The sequence below is a fragment of the Lagenorhynchus albirostris genome, unplaced genomic scaffold (genome assembly GCF_949774975.1).
Source record: "Lagenorhynchus albirostris unplaced genomic scaffold, mLagAlb1.1 scaffold_257, whole genome shotgun sequence".
NCBI classification, from domain to species: Eukaryota; Metazoa; Chordata; class Mammalia; order Artiodactyla; family Delphinidae; genus Lagenorhynchus; species Lagenorhynchus albirostris.
This window is the reverse complement of record NW_026783405.1, coordinates 107,304-130,414: the sequence shown is the minus strand read 5'-3', so window position 1 is coordinate 130,414 and position 23,111 is coordinate 107,304. Positions and strand designations below refer to the sequence as shown.

General features: G+C 37.6%; 2 protein-coding genes across 4 annotated transcripts in view; one reads left to right on the top strand and one right to left on the bottom strand.

The window, feature by feature from the left end:
• The window catches only part of SRSF12 (serine and arginine rich splicing factor 12), a 37,609-nt gene extending 37,238 nt beyond the window's left edge, over positions 1-371 (bottom strand). For all 3 annotated transcript variants that reach the window (XM_060138939.1, XM_060138940.1, XM_060138941.1), the window contains exon 1: positions 266-371. The gene's annotated coding sequence lies outside the window, so the exon portion shown is untranslated. The remainder of the gene's footprint in view (positions 1-265) is intronic.
• Positions 372-1,917: 1,546 nt separating this feature from the next.
• PM20D2 (peptidase M20 domain containing 2) lies at positions 1,918-22,807 on the top strand. The gene is made up of 7 exons (XM_060138935.1): positions 1,918-2,450; positions 4,540-4,688; positions 8,257-8,399; positions 9,746-9,900; positions 19,577-19,712; positions 20,755-20,862; positions 21,097-22,807. The coding sequence occupies exons 1-7, from the start codon at positions 1,995-1,997 to the stop codon at positions 21,249-21,251; spliced, it is 1,302 nt and encodes a 433-aa protein (XP_059994918.1). The 5' UTR covers positions 1,918-1,994; the 3' UTR covers positions 21,252-22,807.
• Positions 22,808-23,111: the final 304 nt, after the last annotated feature.

The window sequence follows — 23,111 nt, the reverse complement described above, 5'->3', positions numbered from 1 at the left end:
TGAAATGAATCTATCTTTTCTCTACCTCAAGTGACAGCTTTATTAATTCATAACACACAATATAAATAGCAGCTTCTATATAGAATTTATATGTACCCCTTTTCTGTTGTTTATAGCTGCCTGATAAGAGCAAGCAAACACGGGTACTACTGATGGCAACAGGCAGGGTTGCTGCAGTAAATTTATTCAAACTGAGTGATATTTATGGGTTCTCATGCAAATAGACAAGCTGTAGATGCATTTAAGAATTTGGATGTCTACTTACATAAACAATAGAGCACGGTGGCTGAAAGTAGCCCACTGGAGCCAGACTGGCCTCTGTTCCATACTGGATCCACTACTTAATAGCTGTGTAATCTCAGACAGTGCATCTGTAAAGTGAAGATAAATAATCACATTAACAACCTCATTGGTTATTATGAGAATTAAATGAGTTAATGCTCGTAAAGCACTTAGCACATGTTAAGCTCCTGCCACAGAGTAAGTGCTCTACAAATGTCACCTACTGTATTTGCTCAAACAAGGCCATTTTTTAGCCAACTATCTGAACACAATAATACTGAATCTCATAGTCGCAGAGGGGATTTTTGCGGAAGTGTATCTCAGTAAGGTTTATTAAGCATAGACAAGGGGGTCAGGAATTTAATACATTTGTTGTCTTTAGAGCTGCGTTTCAGTTAGGGTGTTGCCTGAGAATGACAGTATTTTCTGATTTAGAATGTGACATTTACTCTGATATTGTTAATACGTGTAGTAGTTAAAAATAGTAGTAGATAGTGTTCATGTATGTTAGCTTCCTTTAGACTTATTTTGAAAAAATACATTTGTCTTATTATATGAATATATTGTGTCCCATTTAACCAAATTGTAACAAATGAAGGAAAGAGGTGATAGAGTATGAAATGTTGATGGAAGCTTTTACTATGTGGAACACCTTAGAATATAAATTTCTACAGTGCTATTAATAGTTATGTCATCAACAACATTTTTTCAGACTTTGTGCTTCACTCTGGAGAAAAGAGTACGGCATCTTGAATTTCTTCACTGGGTAATTTAAAACCGAGTTATAATGTGGACACCAACTGCACACATGTTACTTGAGTTCAGCATCAAAGTTGTAAACGAAAATAGTAAATATGCTCTCTCTCAAAGCTGTTACTATTTAACAAAACATATTCAAATCAACAAAACAGTATGAATATATATGACCATAAATGTTTTTATTAACTGTTTTGGGCTTTTTAAAAAACCTCATTTTAAATACTTAATTCTAATTCTACTCTACTCAAGTAGACTATAATAGCGAATACATATCTAGTGCTTACTATTTACATTCCAGCTGCTGTTCGAGTTACTAGTAAGTTCTGATTCTAATAAGAAAGCCATATACAGCAGTTCCAGCTTTTATGTAACACAGTAACCTCAGGGAGAAGAAAGTGAGGGCGTTCCGAAAACTTAACTACGTAGTCTATAGACCAGTGTTCTTTGTAAAACATTTATATCGACACCCAGTTTTAGGAACTAAAACCCTTGTATAAATTTGTATTACTATTCTAAAAAAAAGAAAATTGTATTACTATTCTAGAAAGGAGAGTGCCGTTTTTCAGGGGACTGTATTCCACTTGGTCTGTCTCTGAGGCCTATTAACCAATAAAACCGTTCTATTCTGCTGCTCTGGGACATAAGCAACAACGAAAAGGAGTAATGACCTTAGACCATAAATAAGTTGTCAGGACAGCCAAGGGGACGAAGGAGAGACGATTAGCGCCAAGACTCGGGTTCCTCCCAGCGACCGGCGGCAGAAGGGGCGGAGCACGTTTCCGGCGAGGCGCTGGAGGCGGGGCGCGGGGGCTCGGGGGTGGGTCTCCCGGGAGCTGCGGAGACAACCTGCGCAGGGAACGCCGGGCATGTGCGCAGACTCAGTCGGCCGCCGGGAGGGAGCGACCTAGCGGGCGGTCGGGAAGAGCGCTGACCGGTCACCGGCTGTGAGCACGATGAGACCCGGAGAGGAGAGGCCGGTGGAGGGGGGCGCCTGCGCCGCCGTCTTCGAGGTGGAGCTGCTGAAGCTGCGCGCGGCGGAGTGCATCGACGAGGCGGCCGAGCGCCTGGGGGCCCTGAGCCGCGCGATCTGGAGCGAGCCCGAGCTGGCCTACGAGGAGCACCATGCCCACGACGTGCTGACGCGCTTCTTCCAGAGCGAGCGCCCGGCCGCGTCGTGGGTGGTGCAGCCGCACTACCAGCTGGTCACGGCCTTCCGTGCCGAGTGGGGGCCGCCGCGGGGCTGGGCGGCGCCGAGCCCGCTGCACCTGGGCTTCCTCTGCGAGTACGACGCGCTGCCAGGCATCGGGCACGCCTGCGGCCACAACCTGATCGCCGAGGTCGGGGCGGCGGCCGCGCTGGGCGTCAAGGGGGCCCTGGAGAGCCTCCCTGGGCCGCCTCTGCCAGTGAAGGTGAGGTGGGGCCCGGGCTTGGGATTCCCATCGCCAGCCCAGGCCGGGACCGACCCGAGAAGGGCGGGAGCCGGCGCTTCCCGTGCGCCTCCGTCTCTTCCCACCCCGGGGCAGGTGTAGGGGACAGCAGTCGACGTCCTGGCTTTTTCTAGTAGGCAGAACCCCTGGATCAAAGTCAGTAGTGCATAAGTTGCCGACCTAGCGACATTTTGCAGATTTTTGCTTTTTCTCTCCTGCGTAGTTGTAAACAATTGAGTGAACTCTCTCCCTTAGGAAAGAACTTAGAACCAAGCCTGGTTTTCGTGATGGCTTGTTTTTGGTAACGGGCAATCGCAATTTGCTGACAAGGTTGTGCAATCTCTGGGAGGTAGTTATTATAGGGATACCTGTAGACCCTCTTCGTTAGCCTCCAAAAAATCTTTTGTTTGTGGCAGTCCTAGGAGCTGTTGTGATTAGAATCATTGGAATTTGGATAGGAAATGTTCAGTCGTTAGAACTACAAAACCTCTAGAAGTATACAAAAAATGGGAAGAGAGTGAACATTAACTACATGATCCTTAAGTCTTAAGGTTTATTTCGCGATTTTAAGATACAGCTCGATCCTTTAAACGGGGAAGTGTTTATGTTAGCCACAGGGCAAGTTTAACCTTGTGTTACTCTGTTTTTCCAAGTGGTATATTCTTTCTGTGGGCTAAGATTGAATCACCACTGCTCAGGTTAAGGGGAAGACTAATGTTATATTTTAATATTCTTTAGCCCATTTTTTCCAGTGTCAGTAACCTTTCTCTTTTATCCTTACAGTTCCATCTTTTGTGGCTTTTTCTCTTTAGCTGCCTTCTCTTTTCTGCCTCTGGGCCTTGTTTTTCATCTGGCTAGGTTTTTGTTTTGTTTGGGGGAGGAGATGTCCTTTGCCATTGCATGAAGCACTGGAGAGATTTAGCTTTAACCAGGTTTATGAAAGGTTCAGAGAAGTCAACAAGATTTAACCTGAAAAGTCATCAGATTTCATGAGTCAAGGGTTAAGAGTAAAAAGCAGTTTAAGAGTTTGGGTGCTTTATAACTTCTGACTAAAGCAAGACTTTGGGAAATACACACACTTCTGATTTTGAATGGTAATACTCAGTTTTAGTAAGGTTATCTGTCTTATCTGAAAATGGAATTTATGTTGATTCTCTTTGCAAGCCAAGAACTTTTCCAACTTGTTTCATTGTGTTCTTATACGTGACCTTGAAAGTATATTAGTTGTTTATAATTTTTCTTTGCTTTTAAAAATTGTTTGAAGAAGTTAAGTTTAAATATCAAAGTAAAATGTTTATTCTGTAAAGTTCTCTTTTGTTTAATTAGGTGTTTGGTGACCAATAAATCTGCCTGGTTGAGCTGGTGGAATCGAATTAGTAAGTTTGTGTAATAGTTGGCCGTTTCTAACCGTGGTATTAAGATTTATTCAATGCTTTTCATAAAGGATGAATGCGTTAAGACCTTCTAAAGAGGTAGTTTGGTAAGGAAACAGAGTTCAGGCCTGAAGGTCAGGGTATCTAATCCCAGCTCTGCTTTAAGCCTTGCTCTGTGATCTGGGGCAAGACATTTCACTCCATGCCTCAAAACCACCCTTCCTAAAATGATGATACAGATCGCTCACCTACCTCACAGGGTTGTTGTGAGGATAACTAATAAGTAACTAGAAAGTTCCTTACCAGTAAAAGGCTTATGAATAATTATATACACATATACTAAAAGACAGTCAAAAATAAGCTTTAAGAAGTAAGTCCTAAATAATTTTGAGGAACTTAGTATATAGTACTTATCTCTTTTCATCTTTGACATTAGTTCTATAAAATTGTGTTATAAGATTGGGAAAAGTTTCCTATAGAGGCTTTAGTACATACTTTGAGCCAAATTGGTATAATAATGTCAATTGCAAGTTGTGGTGAATTTAGCTCGGTAGACTTATGCCCACTGCCTTATTTGAGTCAGAGAACAAAACCTCTCTTCATAGTTTGATTTAGATTGTGAATACATATGCAAGGGAACCTGACTGATATTGCCTGCTAGGATTTTTTGTTGCTCTGACACAGGTATTTCTTTCTAGGTAATTGTTCTGGGAACCCCTGCAGAAGAAGATGGTGGTGGCAAAATTGATTTAATCGAAGCAGGGGCTTTTAAAAATCTTGATGTTGTTTTTATGGCCCATCCATCTCAAGAGAATGCTGCTTATCTACCTGATGTGGCTGAACATGAGTGAGTAATCAAGTTGAAATAAACTTCGTAGTGGAAAACAGGCTATTAGAATACTTTAGTGACTTAACTGGAGGCTAAAACTCCGTACTTCTGCATTTAAAAAGTAAATTGAAAAAAAACAGTAAATTGAAAAAAAACAGTAAATTGAAAGATAATGATGTGATATTTGATTTCCATTGAACGACATTTGGTAGGCCCCTTCTAATTGAGATTTAATATGGTGTTCATAATTGAACTGTTAAAATACTGCCTAAAAAGCGTAAGAATAGCAAACAATATGTTGACATGTATGTTCTATTTTGAATTGAGAGGAATCTGGTTTCTGGACAATGTCTGTCCTTTGATATGGAGTTGCATTTGCAGCTGAATAGATCTGCAAGAGACAGCTTTGTTAGTCTTGGGAAGAAAACACACTTCTCTAGTTTACTTATTTTGAGCTCTTTGCAAAAAGGATAAATTATGTTCCTGACGAAAAAATACAGAAACTGACTAGCTGTGGATTTGATTGGAATTTGCCAATATATCCTCTTCTGATTCGTCTGGTGCTGAAACTTTTTTTTTCTTTTTTATCTTTCTCTATGTTGAAAAGCTCACTTTTTTTGGTACCTAGGAGCATGCATCATTTAAGTGGTTTAAATTTTTTACATCAGAAATTTCAACCATAATATTTAATGGTCCAGTTAGGGGTCTGGTCCCAAGGAGCCATGGCTCAGCTGCTTGAGGAAAACCCCATGTTCTCCTCTACAGTAGCCTGGGAGTAATCGCAGAACCACTCCAGCAGTGCTTCTAGATTGTGTGTTCAGTTATCCTGCATTTCTCTGCATGCCTTGTTTTCAGAGGGTGACTATTTTAACTGTTCTGGTATTTTTGGTCTTATCACCAGGAATTGGTATTGTGACAGTAGGAAGAATCTTTCAACTTCCGTTTCAGGGATGCTGTACAGTAGTACACCTCTGGAAAACCTTAGAGGTTAGAAACCTCTGCCAATGCCTCTGGCTAGAAGGGACCAGTGGCTGCAGGCAGGCTTCCCAGTCCATTAGCCTTCTAGGATTTAGGTTTAGGTAGGCTTCTTGGCCTTGATTCTGAAGTCAGTCCATTGGGCCTCAGGCCTTTTCTTAATATCTGGCTTCTTAGATTTTTCATTTGCCAACTTTTAAGATGGAAAAGAGAGCAAGAACAAAAATTTAATTTAAAAAATTACTCATCTATTCATGTTAAAAATCTGTAACAATAAATAAGATAAAGCACTATGTCCCTATTAATCACCTTTTTTCACATCCAGTCCCTTTTCTAGAGATATATATTCTCCCAGGACTTTGGGGGTATATTTATAGACATAAAATAGGTACATGTATAAATTAAATCTTAAAGGAGGATTTTCCCCCCTCTGAAATAGTCTGCTAAATATATTGTTGATCTGGCTCTTGCTTTTTAAAATTAAACAATGTGTCTTGAATATCATTCCATATCAGTTTTTTTTAAATGTTCTTTTTTTAAAAAATAAATTTATTTATTTATTTTTGGCTGTGTTGGGTCTTCGTTTCTGTGCGAGGGCTTTCTCTAGTTGCAGCGAGCGGGGGCCCCTCTTCATCGCAGGCCTCTCACTATCGCGGCCTCTCTTGTTGTGGAGCACAGGGTCCAGATGCGCAGGCTCCGCAGTTGTGGCTCACGGGCCCAGTTGCTCCGCGGCATGTGGGATCTTCCCAGACCAGGGCTCGAACCTGTGTCCCCTGCATTGGCAGCCTGATTCTCAACCACTGCACCACCAGGGAAGCCCTTAAATGTGCTTTTTAAGCCTAAAATACTAATGCTGATATAAAACAGGCATTAACATTTCTTTTCCTGTAGTTTATTGTGCTTTAATTGTACATAGATTTGAACCCTAGAAGAAATGGTGCTAGAGCCATTTTCATAAAGGACATCTTTTTCCATTTTATAATATTTATCACCAGTTTTGTTAAAATTCCAGTTTCTGAGTGATGGTGATAGATATAGATTGAGGAAATAACAAGTATCTTAAAATTTAAAATATATATTTGGATTTTGTTTTTTAAATAGAATGTTTGGAATCAGTAAAGAAATGCCATGAGCCTCCTGAATCTAGCTCATTAAAAAAAAAAAAAGTCTAGAGTGACTTTTTTTTTTTTTTTTTTTTTTTTTTTGCGGTACTTGGGCCTCTCACTGTTGTGGCCTCTCCCGTTGCGGAGCACAGGCTCCAGACGCGCAGGCTCAGCGTCCATGGCTCACGGGCCTAGCCGCTCCACGGCACGTGGGATCTTCCCGGACCGGGGCACGAACCTGTGTCCCCCTGCATCGGCAGGCGGACTCTCAACCACTGCGCCATCAGGGAAGCCCTAGAGTGACTTTAATAATTTAAATGTGGGTACTATTAATCAGGCTTAAAAAGTGTTATCGAAACAAGTCACCATTATTAATTTTTTTTCTTTTGGAGTTATCAGACAAGGCCATGAGTCATGTGTTCAAAGAGTTAAAAAAACAAATGGAGGCAAGTCATCTTTATAAATAACTATTTAATATACAATCCTTTCTCTAAACCTTATTGTTTTTTATTGTATCTGAGTAGACTGGTATGAGAACTATTGGGAAGTAGAAAAACAATTTATAAAATTTTAAGGGAGATGTCCCTGGTGGCGCAGTGGTTAAGAATCCTCCTGCCAGTGCAGGGGACATGGGTTCGAGCCCTGGTCTGGGAAGATCCCACATGCCACGGAGCAACTAAGCCCGTGTGCCACAACTACTGAGCCTGCACTCTAGAGCCCATGAGCCACAACTACTGAACCTGAGTGCCACAACTACTGAAGCCCGCACGCCTAGAGCCCATGCTCCGCAATAAGAGAAACCACCACAATGAGAAGCCCGCGCACCGCAACAAAGAGTAGCGCCCACTCACCGCAACTAGAGAAGCACACGTGCAGCAACGAAGACCCAACCCAAACAGAAATATAATTAATTAATTAATTTTTAAAAAACTTTTAAGGTATTAGTGATACAGGTATTCTGGAACATTAATAAAATATTGGCCAGGAACAACTGACTTAACGCTAGAATATTTTATAATACTGTGAATATAATCTGATTTTTAGAGGTTGTCTTAACCCATTTCAAATGTCACCTTCTTTCCGTCTTTCCTTGACCTTTCCCCACCTTTAAGACAGAAAGAATTATTTGAGTTTTTGTAGACCTTTGATATAGAGCTATCACAGTACAGTGTAGAAGGAGACAGGAGCCATCTCTTTTGTAATTCCAGCACTTAATACAGTATTGCATTGTTCGTTTAAATTGAATTGTGTACAGATTTAATTTGTACAGGAGCTCGATTGAGCAAAGTTCTTTTTCTCTGTTTTTTTGGAATGCCTTCTTTGTGTTAGTCACTGTATTACATAATAATAAACTAAAACTAAGGTATGTAAATTGCTATATTATTGCTACAAATTAATTCAGCAGTGTGAATTAATTTTGAATAATAGTTGGGTAGTTCTAATTACTTGGATTTTCTTACTTTGGTGATATTGAAAAAAGTAATTCCGAATGATGTTTTATTTCCTAGTGTGACTGTGAAGTACTATGGAAAAGCATCTCATGCTGCTGCTTATCCCTGGGAAGGACTAAATGCATTAGATGCTGCTGTCCTTGCCTACAGCAATCTGTCTGTGTTAAGACAACAAATGAAACCTACCTGGAGAGTTCATGGTACGAATGTCAAATACTTTGGGTAATAGATGGCGCTTAATATATTTCAGTGCAATATTATTCCTTAATATTTGATTAAAAAAACATTTGGGAACATTTTATGTACTTTATGAATATTCCAAAAATTTTTAACATTTTCAGAAATTCCTGGGACAGGATACTAGATGTTCATTTATGTGTGGGTAAGAAGATAGTTAAGATTATTTGTACATAAATAGAATGGTCATTTTGAATATTAGAAATAATGTTTTTATGTAAGGATCTATGTTCTTTCTGTGGATATTTGAAAGTTAGAACTTGATTTTTCAGTTATCCTCACTGTCTCTTAATATTCTGTGGGTATTTGAAAGTTAGAACGTGATTTTTTCAGTTATCTTCACTGTCTCTTAATAACAAAATTTCATCATTTTCTCATTTAAAAAAAGTGGTGGTTACTGGTTTTATGTACCCAAGTGCTATTAATCCTAAGTAACATCTTTTTAAATTATGTGTATCACCTTAATATATATACAGTAATAAGTATTGTCTTGAAGGTACAGATTTATTTTTTAGTTTATTTCCTTATGATTTAAGAAATTATTATACTTTAAGGTCTGTTCTTTGCCTGATTTTGCTATAGTCTGAAATTAGTTTGTAACTGCACTTTTACCAATTTTCTACGTTAGTTTCTTTAAAAAGAATAAACAGGAATATGTAAAAAATATATTTTTTAAAACAGGTCATATAAAATAGGTTTTGCATACTTATTTTCATTATTATTTTGAATGGATACATCTTCCTTCTCAGTCTAGTTCCAAATAAATGCACTTGTTTTGACAGTGGTAGTATATTTTGTCATCTTTGACTTGCATTGGTTTCTTGTTGGCATGAAAATTATTCTCCCAGAGCCAAATGCTATTTAAAATGGGATTCCTGAGGTATGAGGGTAATTACAGAGGCTCATACCATTGGTTTTTTTCCTTATGTCAAAAGTTTATCAAAATGTACAACTGTAACAAAACACACTGAAATAAAAGTCTCTCCCAGAAGGCTTAAGATAGTTGTAAAAATTTGTAGCAGTTTCTTTATAGTCAGGAATCATAATTTCTTAACATCGTATAAATTCCTCAGACTAAAGTACATATAGACAGTTATTTTTTTTCCTATTAGCAAGAAAGTGTCACACTGTGCATAGAAACTTGTTGTATAACATCAAAATCTTTGGTTGGCATATATGTGACGCTAATAAGTTTAAATTATTTTTCTTTATGTATATATTGGCTGAAAAACTTTATGGGTGTATTTAAGCTTAAAGAAATGATCTCCAAGCTCCAAGCTCAATTCCAGTAATTTGGTTCTTTTTATAGGTATAATAAAAAATGGTGGTGTAAAACCCAATATCATTCCCTCTTATTCTGAACTAATCTATTACTTCCGTGCACCCTCAATGAAAGAACTTCCAGTTTTGACCAAAAAGGCAGAAGATTGCTTCAGAGCTGCAGCTTTGGCTACTGGGTGCACAGTAAGAACTTTTAAGAGTTAATCTAAGTTATAATCAGAAGTATATATGTGGGCTGGGGTTGTTTATATTAAGTTACATTTAGAACCTAATTTGTCTCCCTTTTATTTGGCAATCAGTGCCTTGAATATGCAAAACCAGTTGACTGAATAGTTGATGTGAAAATCTTTCATTCTTATTTATTTTACTCAGTGTCTGCATAGGGAAGACTGCAGTCGTCTTATTACACAGGACTTAGAATAACTGATATTGCTGAGCTAGGCTCCCTGCCTTTTTGCAAGTTATATTTTTCCTTACTGGCAGTTATGCTTTTGGAAATGCTGTATATAGTTCCTGTAAAGGGAACTTTATGGCAAAATCAGCCAAACCTATTTTTGGTGAAGTCACAGGTGTGTGTAATAGTGATATAAATACTTATGGCTTGCTGGAATGAAAGTTAAAATAGACACAGTAGTCAAGAGGTTTTGTTTATTTGACTCATAAAGTCGGCAACGTTTATGTACTAATCATATAGGGCCTACAGTGGGATGAGAAGCTCCAGCACTGCATAAATCTTGCCCTGGGGCAAGCCTGTAGTCTGGTTGGAGAGAGATAAGATCTGGATTTGTGCCTCTCAGCCTCACTGATTCTGTAACTTTTGGAAATGTTATTTAATATCTCTGGGCCTCCATTTTTTCTTGAAAAATGGAGATAATGATATAATCTATCTTAGGGTTCTTATGAGAATTAAATGGCATAATGTTTGTGAAGAGTTAGGGCCAACACCTCATACCTTATTTTTTTCTGCCCTCAGTAGACTGGAGATATATGATTTATTCAGATAGTAAGAGTGATTCTAAGACAGTATATGTTAAGTGTCCAAAGAGTAATAATTTAAGCATTCATCCCTTATTCATTTATAATTATAGATATTTAAAATATTTATAACATAAAACATGAACTATTATTACTAGCTAATACCCCAAGGTATAATATTGCCTTATAATAATGTTCATTGTTATTAGATTTGAGTCTATATAGAACTGAGATAAAATTGACATACAGCACTGTATAGGTTTAAGGTATACAACATAATGCTCTGACTTACATACATCATGAAATAGATTATCACAATAAGTTTAGTGAACATCCACCATGTCACATAGGTACAACATTAAAGAAATGGAAAAGAAATTTTTTTCCTTTATGATGAGAACTCTTAGAACTTACCCTAACTTTCATGGATAATGCACAGCAGTGTTAATTATCTTTATCATGTTGTACTTACATCCCTAGTACTTACTTACCTTATAACTGGCAGCTTGTACCTTTTGCCTAATTCCCCCTCCCGCCAGCACCTGACTCTGGAAGCCGTAAATCTGATCTATTTTTCTGTGAGTTTGCTTGTTTTTGAAGTATAATTGACCTACAACACTATGTTAGCTCCTGTTATACAACATAATGATTTCATAGTTCTATTCATTTCAAAATGACCACCATGATAAGTCTAGTTGTCATCTGTCACCATACAAAGATATTACAGAATTATTGACTGTATTCTCCACACTGTACATTTCATACCTGTGACTCATTTATTTTGTACTGAATGTTTGTAATCTCCCTCACCTACTACTCTTTTTTCCCAAACCCCCTTCCCTCTGGCAACAACTTGTTTGTTCTCCTTATGACCCTGTTTTCTGTTTAGTTATAGTTGTCCATTTGTTTTGTTTTTTAGATTCCACATGTAAGTGAAATCATACAGTATTTGTCTTTCTTTGTCTGACTTATTTCACTTAACATAATACCCTGTAGGTCCATCCATGTTGTTGCAAACGGCAATGTTTCATTCTTTTTATACAGCTGGTTAATATTCCATTGTATATATGTATACCTTTAGCTATTGTTTTTACGTTCCATCTGTTGATGGACACGTAGACTGCTTCCATATCTTGGCTATTGTAGATAACGCTGTAGTGAACATAGGGGTGCATATATCTTTTAGAATTAGCGTTTTTATTTTCTTCACACACCCAGAAGTGGAATAGCTAGAGAGTATGGTAGTTCTATTTTTAATTTTTTGAGGAATCTCCATAGTGTTTTCCATAGTGGTTGTACCAATGTAGATTCCCACCAGTAGTGCACAAGGGTTCCCTTCTCTCCACATCCTCACCAACACATATTTGTTGTCTTTTTTGATAATAGCCATTCTGACAGATGTGAGGTGCTATTTCATTGTGGTTTTGACTTGCATTTCCCTAATGATTAGTGATGTCGAGCATCTTTTCATGTGCCTGTTCCTGTCTGTATGTCTTCTGTAGAAAAATGTCTATTCAGGTTCTCTGCCCATTTTTTAATGAAGCTGTTTGGTTTTCTGCTATTGAGTTGTATGAGTTCTTTGTATAGATTGGATATTAACCCCTTGTTGGATCTATTGTTTGCAAACATCTTCTCCCATTCAGTTGTGGCCTTCTTATTTTATTGATGGTAACCTTCACTGTTCAAAAGCCTTTTAGTTTGATGTAGTCCCATTCATTTATTTTTACTTTTTTTTCCCTTGCCTGAAGAGACATATTCAAAAAAAAAATTGCTAAGTCTGATGTCAAAGAGCGAACTGCCTATGTTTTCTTCTAGGAGTTTTATGGTTTTGGGTCTTACATTTAAATCTTTAATCCATTTTGAGTTTATTTTTGTATATGGTGTGAGAAAGTAGTCCAGTTTAACTCTTTTGCATGTGGCTGTTCAGTTTTCCAAACGCCACTTATGGAAAGACTGTCTTTTCTTCATTGTATATTCTTGCTTCCTTTTTTGTAGATTAATTGAGCAGAGGTGCATGGGTTTATTTCTGGGCTGTCTGTTCTGTTCCATTGCTCTATGTATCTGTTTTTGTGCCAGTACCATACTGTTTTGATTACCATAGCTTTGTAGTATAGTTTGAAATCAGGGAGCATGATACCTCCTTTTGTTTTTCTTTCTTAAGATTGTTTTGGCTATTCAGGGTCTTTTGTGTTTCTTTACAAGTTTTAGAATTATTTGTTCTAGTTCTGTGAAAAATGCCGTTGGTATTTTTATAGGGATTGCAGTGAATCTGTAGATTTCCTTGGGTAGTATGGTCATTTTAACAATATTAATTCTTCCAAACCTTGAACATGGTATATCTTTTCATCTGTTTGTCTCATCTTCATTTGGTTTCATCAGTGTCTTATAGTTTTCCAAGTACAGGTCTTTTACTTCATTAGTTAGATTTATTCCTAGGTATCTTATTCTTTTTGATGAGATCATGAATGGGATTGTTTTCTTAATTTCTCTTTCTGATAGTTTATTGCTAGTGTATAGAAATGCAACAGATTTCTCTATATTAATTTTGTATCCTGCAACTTTACGATATTCGCTGATGAGTTCTAGTAGTTTTTTGGTGGTATCTTTAGGGTTTTCTATGTATAGCATCATGTCATCTGCAAACAGTTGACAGTTTTACTTCTTCCTTTCCAATTTGGATGCCTTTTATTTCTATTTTTTATCTGATTGCTGTGGCTAGGACTTCCAATACTAAGTTGAATAGAAGTGGGCAGAGTGGGCATCCCTGTCTTGTTCCTGATCTTAGAGGAAATGCTTTCAGCTTTTTACTGTTGATTAAGATGTTGGCTGTGGGCTTGTCGTATATGACTTTTTTTTAATTATTAATTTTTATTGGAGTATAGTTGCTTTACAATGTTATGTTAGTTTCTGCTGTACAGCAAAGTGAATCAGTTATACGTATACATATATCTCCTCTTTTTTAGAGTTCCTTCCCATTTAGGTCACGACAGAGCATTGAGTAGAGTTCCTTGTGCTATACAGTAGGTTCTCATTAGTTACCTATTTTATATATAGTAGTGTATGTAAGTCAATCCCAATCTCCCAGTTCATCCCACCCCCCACTTCCCCCCTTGGTATCCATACGTTTGTTCTCTACTTGTGTGTCTCTATTTCTGCTTGGCAAATAAGTTCATCTGTATCATTTTTCTAGATTCCACATATAAACAATATTACACGATATTTGTTTTTCTCTTTCTGACTTACTTCACTCTGTATGACAGTCTTTAGGTCCATCTATGTCTCTGCAAATGGCACAATTTCATTTCTTTTTATGGCTGAGTAATATTCCATTTTATATATGTGCCACATCTTCTTTATCCATTCCTCTGTTGATGGACATTTAGGTGGCTTTCACATCCTGGCTGCTGTAAATTGTGCTTCAGTGAACATTGGGGTGCAGGTGTATTTTTGAGTTACAGTTTTCTCTAGGTATATGCCCAGGAGTGGGGTTACTGGGTCATATGGTAGTTCTGTTTTTAGCATTTTGAGGGACCTCCATACTGTTCTCCACAGTGGCTGTACCAGTTTACATTCCCACCAACAGTGTAGGAGGGTTCCCTTCTCTCCACACTCTCTCCAGCATTTATTGTTTGTAGATATTTTGATGATGGCCATTCTGACTGGTGTGAGGTGATACCTCATTGTAGTTTTGATATGCATTTCTCTAATAATTAGTGATGTTGAGCATGTTTTCATATATTTGTTGGCCATCTATATGTCTTCTTTGGAGAAATGTCTATTTAGGTCTTCCACCCATGTTTTGATTTTTTTTTTTTTGATATTGAGCTGCATGAACTGTTTGTATATTTTGGAGATTAATCTCTTGTCGGTTGTTTCATTTGCAAATATTTTCTCCCAGTCTGAGTGTTGTCTTTTCGTTTTGTTTATGGTTTCCTTTGCTTTGCAAAAGCTTTTAAGTTTAATTAGGTCCCATTTGTTTATTTTTGGTTTTATTTTTGTTACTGTAGGAGTTAGGTCAAAAAAGACTTTGCTGCAATTTATGTCAAAGAGTGTTCTGCCTATGTTTTCCTCTAAGAGTGTCTGGCCTTACATTTAGGTCTTTAATCCATTTTGAGTTTGTTTATTCTTTTATGTGTAGCTGTTCAGTTTCCCAGCACCATTTATTGAAAGACTGTCTTTTCTCCATTGTATATTTTTGCTTCCTCTCTCATAGATTAGGTGACCATAATTAGGTGTGTGGGTTTATCTCTGGGCTCTCTATCCTGTTCATTGATCTATATTTCTGTTTGACTTTTGTTATTGAGGTACGTTCCCTCTACACCTCCTTTATGGAGAGGTTTTTGTTTGTTTGTTTTAATTAATTTATTTATTTTATTCTTGGCTGTGTTGATTCTTCATTACTGCGTGCAGGCTTTCTCCAGTTGCGGTGAGCGGGAGCCACTCTTTGCCATGGTGTGTGGGCTTCTCATTGCAGTGGCTTCTGTCATTGCGGAGCACGGGCTCTAGGTACGCGGGCTCAGTATTTGTGGCACATGGGCTCAGTAGTTGTGGCTCGCAGGCTCTAGAGCACAGGCTCAGTAGTTGTGGTGCACGGGCTTAGTTGCTCCGTGGCAGGTGGGATCTTCCCGGACCAGGGCTTGAACCCATGTCCCCTGCATTGGCAGGTGGATTCCTAACCACTGCGCCACCAGGAAAGTCCCTGAGAGTTTTTATCATAAAGGGATGTTGAATTTTGTCAAAAGCTTTTTCTGCATCTACTGAAATGATCATATGATTTTTATTCTTCAATTTATTAATGTGGTGTATCACATTGATTAATTTGTGGATATTGAACCATTCTTGTTGCATCCCTGGGATAAATTGCACTTGATTGTAGTATATAATCCTTTTAATGTACTGTTGAATTCAGTTTGCTGATATTTTGCTGAGGATTTTTGCATCTATGTTATCAGTGATACTGTCCCATAATTTCATTTTTTGTGACATCTTTGTCTTGTTTTGGTGTCAAAGCGATACTGGCTTTATAGAATGAGTTTGGAAGTGTACCTTCCCTGCAACTTTTTGGAATAGTTTGAGGATAGGTATTGACTCTTTTCTAAATTGTTTGGTAGAATTCACTTGTGAAGTCACATGATCCTGGACTTCTGTTTATTAGAAGTTCTTTTCATTAGTGATTCATTTCATGAATTTCATTACTGGTAATTGGACTGTTCGTATTTTCTGTTTCTTCCTGTTTCAGTCTTGGGAGATGGTACATTTCTAGGAATCTGATTATTTCTTCTGGGTTGTCCACTTTACTGGCATATAATTGTTCATAGTAATCTCTTGGGATCCTTTTGTTTTTCTGTGGTGTCATTTGTAACTTTTCCTTTTTCATTTCTGATTTTAGTGATTTGGGCCCTCTCTTTTTTCCTTGATGAGTCTGGCTAAAGATTTGTCAATTTTATTTATCTTTTCAAAGAACCAGCTCTTAGTTTCTATATTTTCTGTTGTTTTTTAGGCTCTATTTCATTTATTTCTTCTCTGATCTTTATGATTTCTTTCCTTCTACTAACTTCAGGTTTTGTTTGTTCTTTTCTAGTTCCTTTAGGTGTAAGGTTAGATTGTTTATTTGAGATTTTTCTTGTTTCCTGAGCTAAGCTTGTATTGCTATAAACTTCTCTCTCAGAACAGCTTTTGCTGCATCTCATGGATTTTGCATTGTTGTGTTTCCATTTTCATTTGTCTCCAGGTATTTTTATTTCCTCTTTGACTTATTTAGTGACCCATTGGTTGTTTAGGAGCATTGTTTAGCTTCCACACATTTGTGATTTTTGCAGTTTTTTTCTTGTAGTTGATTTCTAGTCTCATATGTGTGGTCAGAAAAGATGCTTCATATGATTTCAGTCTTCTTAAATTTACTGAGACTTGTTATGTGGTCTAGCATGTTACCTGTCCTGGAGAATGTTGTATGTATCCTTGAAAAGAATGTGTATTCTGCTGCTTTTGGATGGAATGTTCTATATATATCTGTTAAGTCCATCTGGCCTTAATGTGTCATCTAAGCCTACTGTTTCCTTATTGGTTTTCTGTTTGGATGATCTATTCCTTGATGTAAGTAGGGTGTTAGTGTGTTACAGTCAGTTTCTCCCTATATGTTAGCTAATATTTGCTTTATGTATTTTGGTGTTCCACATGTTGGGTGCATGTATATTTATAAATATTATATCTTCTTGTTGGATTGACCTCTTGATCATTGTGTAATGTCCTTCTTTGTCTCTTGTTACAGTCTTGTTTTAAAGTCTGTTTAGTCTGAGTATTGCTCAGTATTGCTATCCTGTATTGCCAGTATTGCTATCCTGGCTTTCTTTTCATTTCCATTTGCATGGAAATGCCTTTTTCCATCCCTTCACTTTCAGTCTGTCTGTGTCTTTAGATCTGAAATGAGTCTCTTGTAGGCAGCATATATATGGGTCTTGTTTTTGTATCCATTCAACCACTCTGTGTCCTTTTTTTTTTTTCAGCCACGCCATGTGGCTTGCAGGATCTTAGTTCCCTGACCAGGGATTGACCCTGGGTCCCAGCAGTGAAAGCAATGAGTCCTAACCACTGGACCACCAGGGAATTCCCCATATTTGGATTCTTCTCTCTTTTTTTTGTATATGTATCTATTATGGACTTTTGGTTTGTGGTTTCCATGAGGTTTATAAATAGCAATCTATATACATTTGTGGTTATTTTAAGTTACTGATCTCTTAAGTTTGAATGCATTTTAACAACCCTGTGTTTTTATTCCTTCACCTCACCTTTACTGTTTTTGATATCATATTTTACACACCCTTTTCTTCTGTGTATCCCTAAACTCCTTATTATAGTATTATCAGATATAGATGCTGATATAGATGCTGTGTGGCGGATATAGATGCTGTGTGGCGAGAAGTCCTTTTAACGTTTCTCGTAAAACTGATTTTGTGATGCTGAACTCTTAACTTTTGCTTGTCTGTAAAACTTTTGATCTCTCCTTCAAATGAATGAAAGTGTTGTCAGGTGGAGTATTCTTGGTTGTAGGTTTTTCCCTTCCATCACTTTAAGGATTGATATATTGTGCTATTCCCTTCTGGCCTGCAGAGCTTCTGCTGAAAAGTCAGCTGATAACCTTATGGGAACTCCTTTGTACGGAACTTGTTGCTTTCTTCTTTCTGCTTTTTATATTCTCTCTTCATCTTTTAAATTTTTTTAAAATTTATTTATTTTATTTATTTATTTTTGGCTGTGTTGGGTCTTCGTTGCTGTGCACGGGCTTTCTCTAGTTGTAGCGAGCGGGGGCTACTCTTCATTGAGGTGTGCAGGCTTCTCATTGCGGTGGTTTCTCTTGTTGCGGAGCACTGGCTCTAGGCATGTGGTCTTCAGTAGTTGTGGTGCAAAGGCTCAGTAGTTGTGGCTTGCAGGCTCTAGAGCGCAGGCTCAGTAGTTGTGGCGCATGGGCTTAGTTGCTCTGTGGAATGTGGGATCTTCCCAGACAAGGGTTCGAACCCATGTCCTCTGCCTTGGCAGGTGGATTCTTAACCACTGCCACCAGGGAAGCCCCTCTCTCTTTATCTTTAATTTTTGCCGTTTAAGGACAGCATGATCCTCTTTGGGTTGATCCTATTTGGGATTCTCTGTGTTTCCTGGACTAGATGTCTGTTTCCTTTCCCAGGTTAGGGAAGTTTTCAGTTATTATGTCTTCAAATATGTTCTCTGCTCCTTTTTCTCTCTCTTCTCCTTCTGGGACCCTGATAATATGAATGTTAGTACTCTTGATGTTGTCCCAGAGGACTCTTAAACTGTCTTCATTTTTAAAAATTGATTTTTCTTTTTTCTCTTCAGCTTGAGTGATTTTCACTACTCTGTCTTCCAGTTTGCTGGTCCATTCGTCTATATCGTCTAATCTACTATTGATTCCTTCTAGTGTATTTCATATTTCAGTTATTGTATTCTTTAGCTCTGATTCTTTTTTATGTTTTCTAACTCTTTGTGAAAAACTTCTGACTCCTCACTCTGTTCATCCATTCTTCTGAGTTTTTTGAGCATCTTTATGATTGTTACCTTAAACATCTTATCAGATCGATTGCTTATCTCCTCTTTTCCTATATTTTAAATAGTCTTTTAATAATTTTTTATGTTTTGGCTGACTTGTAGTATCTACTTAGGTTGTCATTGTTTCTAACTTAGATGTTGCTAAAAGTAGAATATTATCTCTGCCATTTTATAATTGGTTTCTGCTAATGCTATTGGGATTATCTTTAGTTTGTGGGAGTATTGCCCATTTTTGATTTAGTCAAATCTAAATCTGTAAATCCTCTTAACTGGGCACATATAAACTGCTTCTGTATTTTCATGCACCGAAATTAATAAATGAGGACCATAGTCAACCCTTCTGCATTGTGAATCTTCTGTCTTGCTCAGGATATGTTATACCTTTCAGACCTGGCAGTGGTGTCAGTGTCAGTTTGTATATTGAAAATTGGTAAATCTTGATTTCTTTCTTTTAGAGGCTATAGCCTATGGCAGTATTTCTTAAGTATGTGATTTTGGGACCACATGCATCAAAATTACTTGGGGGTGCTGGCTAAAATGGAGACTCCTGGCCTCTCCCACACCCTGTTTAGGGACTGCAGTTGATACTCACTGACTAGGTGACCTCATGTGCTTTGGTGCATATATAATGTAAAGGAGAGAGGGTCCTAGGAACTCCCATTATAGAAAAGCATACTTTTTTAAGGTAAAAGATTTGAGTTTATATCCTGAAGGGGAGGTGCCTCCTCTTAAACCTCTTTCTGTTAGAGAACTATTGCTGGTTTGAAAATTAGATAGTGAATTTGAGTTTCTTAATTCAAAATTTGTTTTATAATTTTTTTATTAGGTAGAAATTGAAGGTGGAGCACATGATTATTACAATGTTCTTCCCAATAAGAGCCTGTGGAAAGCTTATATTGAAAATGGAAAAAAGCTGGGAATAGACTTCATTTCAGAAGATGCAATGTTGAATGGCCCTTCAGGTGATTAAGTTCTTTCAAACATATCATATGCTATTTGAGGAAGGGAAGTACCACCCATGGTTAAATGGTTTTGTTTAACAGCTTTCGAGGTTGGGGGAGGTATTGCTCCTGATTTTTAATGAGTTTTTTCACAAACTTAATGGGTAGGGGAAAGACACTAATGCACCCCTCAGTGAATGTAGAATGTCAAGTGAACAGATTTGTTTTTAGAAATAGCCAACATACTCTTTGCTTTATATTCTAAATATTTCTAGTGTTTAAATTTGCTTAGTTCTAATTTTTAAGTAAGCTACTTAAAGGGGAAATAGAATTTTAATTCATCTCCAGTCATCAGTACACAGGTTACTAAGGACTTAGTTATATGGGGGCATTTTCAGTTTCTGAGGAGTAACAAACAGTTATTAGAATTTAAATAATCATAAGCATATCAGGTTATTTTAGGTTTTTTTCCTTTTAAGAGCATTATTACGTTTGCATGTTAGAAAACCTCTCTTAAAATATAATAATAAATGTTGATGAAATAGACTCAGAGGGGCTTGGAGATAAAAACAGGGTGTTGATGTCATTCAGTGAGATAAAGAGTTCAAGAGAAAGAGCAGGCTGGAGTATGGTGGGTTGGTATTAATTATTAGTTTGTTAAATTTGAGGTGTTCACAGGACTTCTAAGGAAAGCTGTCCAGTAGCCTGTTCCAAAAGTTGTTTGGGTGGAGACTTGAGGGGTTGTCAATACACGAGAGGTGATTGAAAACATAAGTTTCAATGTGGATGAGGTTGCCCAAGTACACAGGAGGAGGAGTAGCCCAGAGATGAAACCCTAGGGATCACCAGTACTCAGGTGACAGGTGAAGGAAAGTGACCAGAGAGGGAGACAGAGGAAGCCAGACAGTCAGGAGAGTGGAGTCATGGAAACCAAAAGAGTAGAGAGTTTCTAGAAAGGAAGGAGCAGTAAATCATGTCAGGTGCTATAGAGATTAAGATAAGTGTGCTTTAGCGTCCATTGGACTAGCAATTAGAAATTCATGGTTTGTCTTACCTTTCCAAGGATCTACTGATTTTGGAAATGTTACTTTTGTGGTTCCTGGGATTCATCCATATTTTTACATTGGCTCTAATGCCTTGAATCATACAGAACAATATACTGAAGCTGCAGGTAAGTGTTATTACAAGTGAATGTTTTGGCATATACTCTTTTCGTAGTAGTAGTTGCCTCTCTAACTGTTTAGGTTAGCCTGTTATTACTTCTTTACCTAACAACACCTCAGGAAATACTATATTGTGGTGGGCAGTTGGAGAGGCAATTTAGATATTGAAAGCTAACCAGAAAACTAATAAAGTAATTGTAATACGTATGAGGTTATCTTTATTCATTTTATCTACCTTTTAGGATCACAAGAAGCTCAGTTCTACACTTTGAGAACGGCCAAAGCTCTGGCAATGACTGCATTGGATGTTATTTTTAAACCAGAGCTGCTAGAAAGAATCAGAGAGGATTTTAAATTGAAACTTCAAGAAGAAGAGTTTTTAAATACAGTAGAATAAAAGGAAGATTTAGGAGCCACTCACGGATCATGAAGAAGTGATGATTTTCTTCTTTAATCTTTTTTAATGAGGGAGGAGGGCATGGCTTGTTTTTCAGTCTTAAGGGAGTCATATTCCCCTTACCTGAAAAGTGAGGACACGATGTGGAGAAAACACATTACCTCATATCTAGAGTGAAAATTTCACAAATCTGTATATGATGGAATTGTGACATTTCAGGGCTGGTATGTAATGGCATTTCATAAAGAACCTGGATGACACATGGTTTATCAGTGATAACATTTTATCAATCCATATGTTGTGTGAGTGTATTTTGAAAGATCCAAGAGATTTCAAGCCTTATATCCAGAATTGCCACATGAAAGATTTTTTTTTGATATAGGGTGGTAACATTGTTCTATAAAGTTGCTTTAAAATTCAAGTTCTAAATTTAGGGAAGGTTCATTTGGAATATCTGACTATATCTGTTTTGGTTTAGAGAATTTCTTCATTGACAATAAAAGTATGCTTTTTATCAGAAATGCTGTGGGGAAACAACTAGAAACTCAGGTACAAAGAATAAGCTTTTGTTTTACCAGTTGAAGGAAAATGAAAATGTTCTTTTTTATATATACTTTACTCTGAGAGGTGGCATTAAAGTGCTATTCCTCATTCCATATTTCAGTAATAGAAAAAATGGTAAATGGATAGGATTAGACTCTTCCTGTAAGGTGTTTGCTTGGTAGCCCCATGTGTTCCAGAGGAATTTAATTAGAGGAGTGATGTCTGCTTATCTTGAATGTTAATGCCATATAACTGATCCCCTCCACCTAGCAGGCCTATTCAGGTTTCTTCTCAGAAGCTAGCCTGTCCAGCTTGAGTAAACTCAGCAGTTTATTAAATTTAGGGGACAGAATTCTAAGCCTCCTTAAGCCCCATGCCAGTTCAATATAAACTAAAAAGTATTGTAAGTTTTTCCTGATGTGACTTTCTTGAACACGATAAGAGAATGTGAAACAAGTATCCGGTAAAACGAATATTTTACACTGTGAATATAGTAAAGGTCCAGTAGACTTTATTTTAAAGGGAGTCCTCAAGTTTGAGTGTAAGCATTCCAGAAATGGAAGGGGAAGGAGGGAAAAGTGAGCATTTGGCCTCTGCTGTAAGCAAGTCACTTGGGTGCTCTGTGCCTTCAGCTCCTCATTTGGAAAGTTAGATTAGATCCCTCATCCTTACAGTCCTTTAAACCTCTAATTCCTATTCTACCTGAAATTATTTAAAGTTGAAACAAGGAGAAGGGAATTTGGGTGGAGAGTTAGTAGTTGAGAATTGCTTTTCTTCTGTATCAGAGGTCTGCAGACTGCGGCCTGATTTGGCAAGCAGCCTGATTCTGTATGGCTAGCATGCTGGAAATGGCCTGTACATTTTTAAAGGGTTGTAGAAAAAAATAAAGTGTCAGAGACCAGATCGTGTGACCTGCGAAACCTAAAATATTTACAATCTGGCCCTTTGTAAGATAAAGTTTGCCAGCCCATCCTATGTAACAGTAAAATAAAAACTGTTTCTCTTTGACTACATCTTATAATCAGATCTCCTAGAAGAAAACTTGAAGCCTCTGAATTGAAAACATTAAGAAAGGGATTTAGACAGCAGTGCTCTGTGTTGACCATTATAATGCATCAGTGGTTTCTCCTCATTGAGGGTTCTGGCTCTTTCGAAGTTCGCTTTTTTTTAGCATTTACTTTGTTCTGGGATACAGCTACCCTGCTGCCTTAAGGCTGTCCTCTATGCAAGCTGCTCTTCTAACCCTTCACATCAGCTTTTAGAACATGATCCTCCATGACACTCTGATTATTTATAACCTCAAACAGGCATGGTTGG

Bases quoted from the DNA above. Each gene is read 5' to 3' on its own strand.
- PM20D2 (XM_060138935.1), top strand. From the start codon at position 1,995: ATGAGACCCGGAGAGGAGAGGCCGGTGGAGGGGGGCGCCTGCGCCGCC. The intron at 9,901-19,576 runs GTAAGAACTTTT...TTTTTTTATTAG, and splicing joins CTTTGGCTACTGGGTGCACA to GTAGAAATTGAAGGTGGAGC. The intron at 19,713-20,754 runs GTGATTAAGTTC...TACCTTTCCAAG, and splicing joins AATGTTGAATGGCCCTTCAG to GATCTACTGATTTTGGAAAT.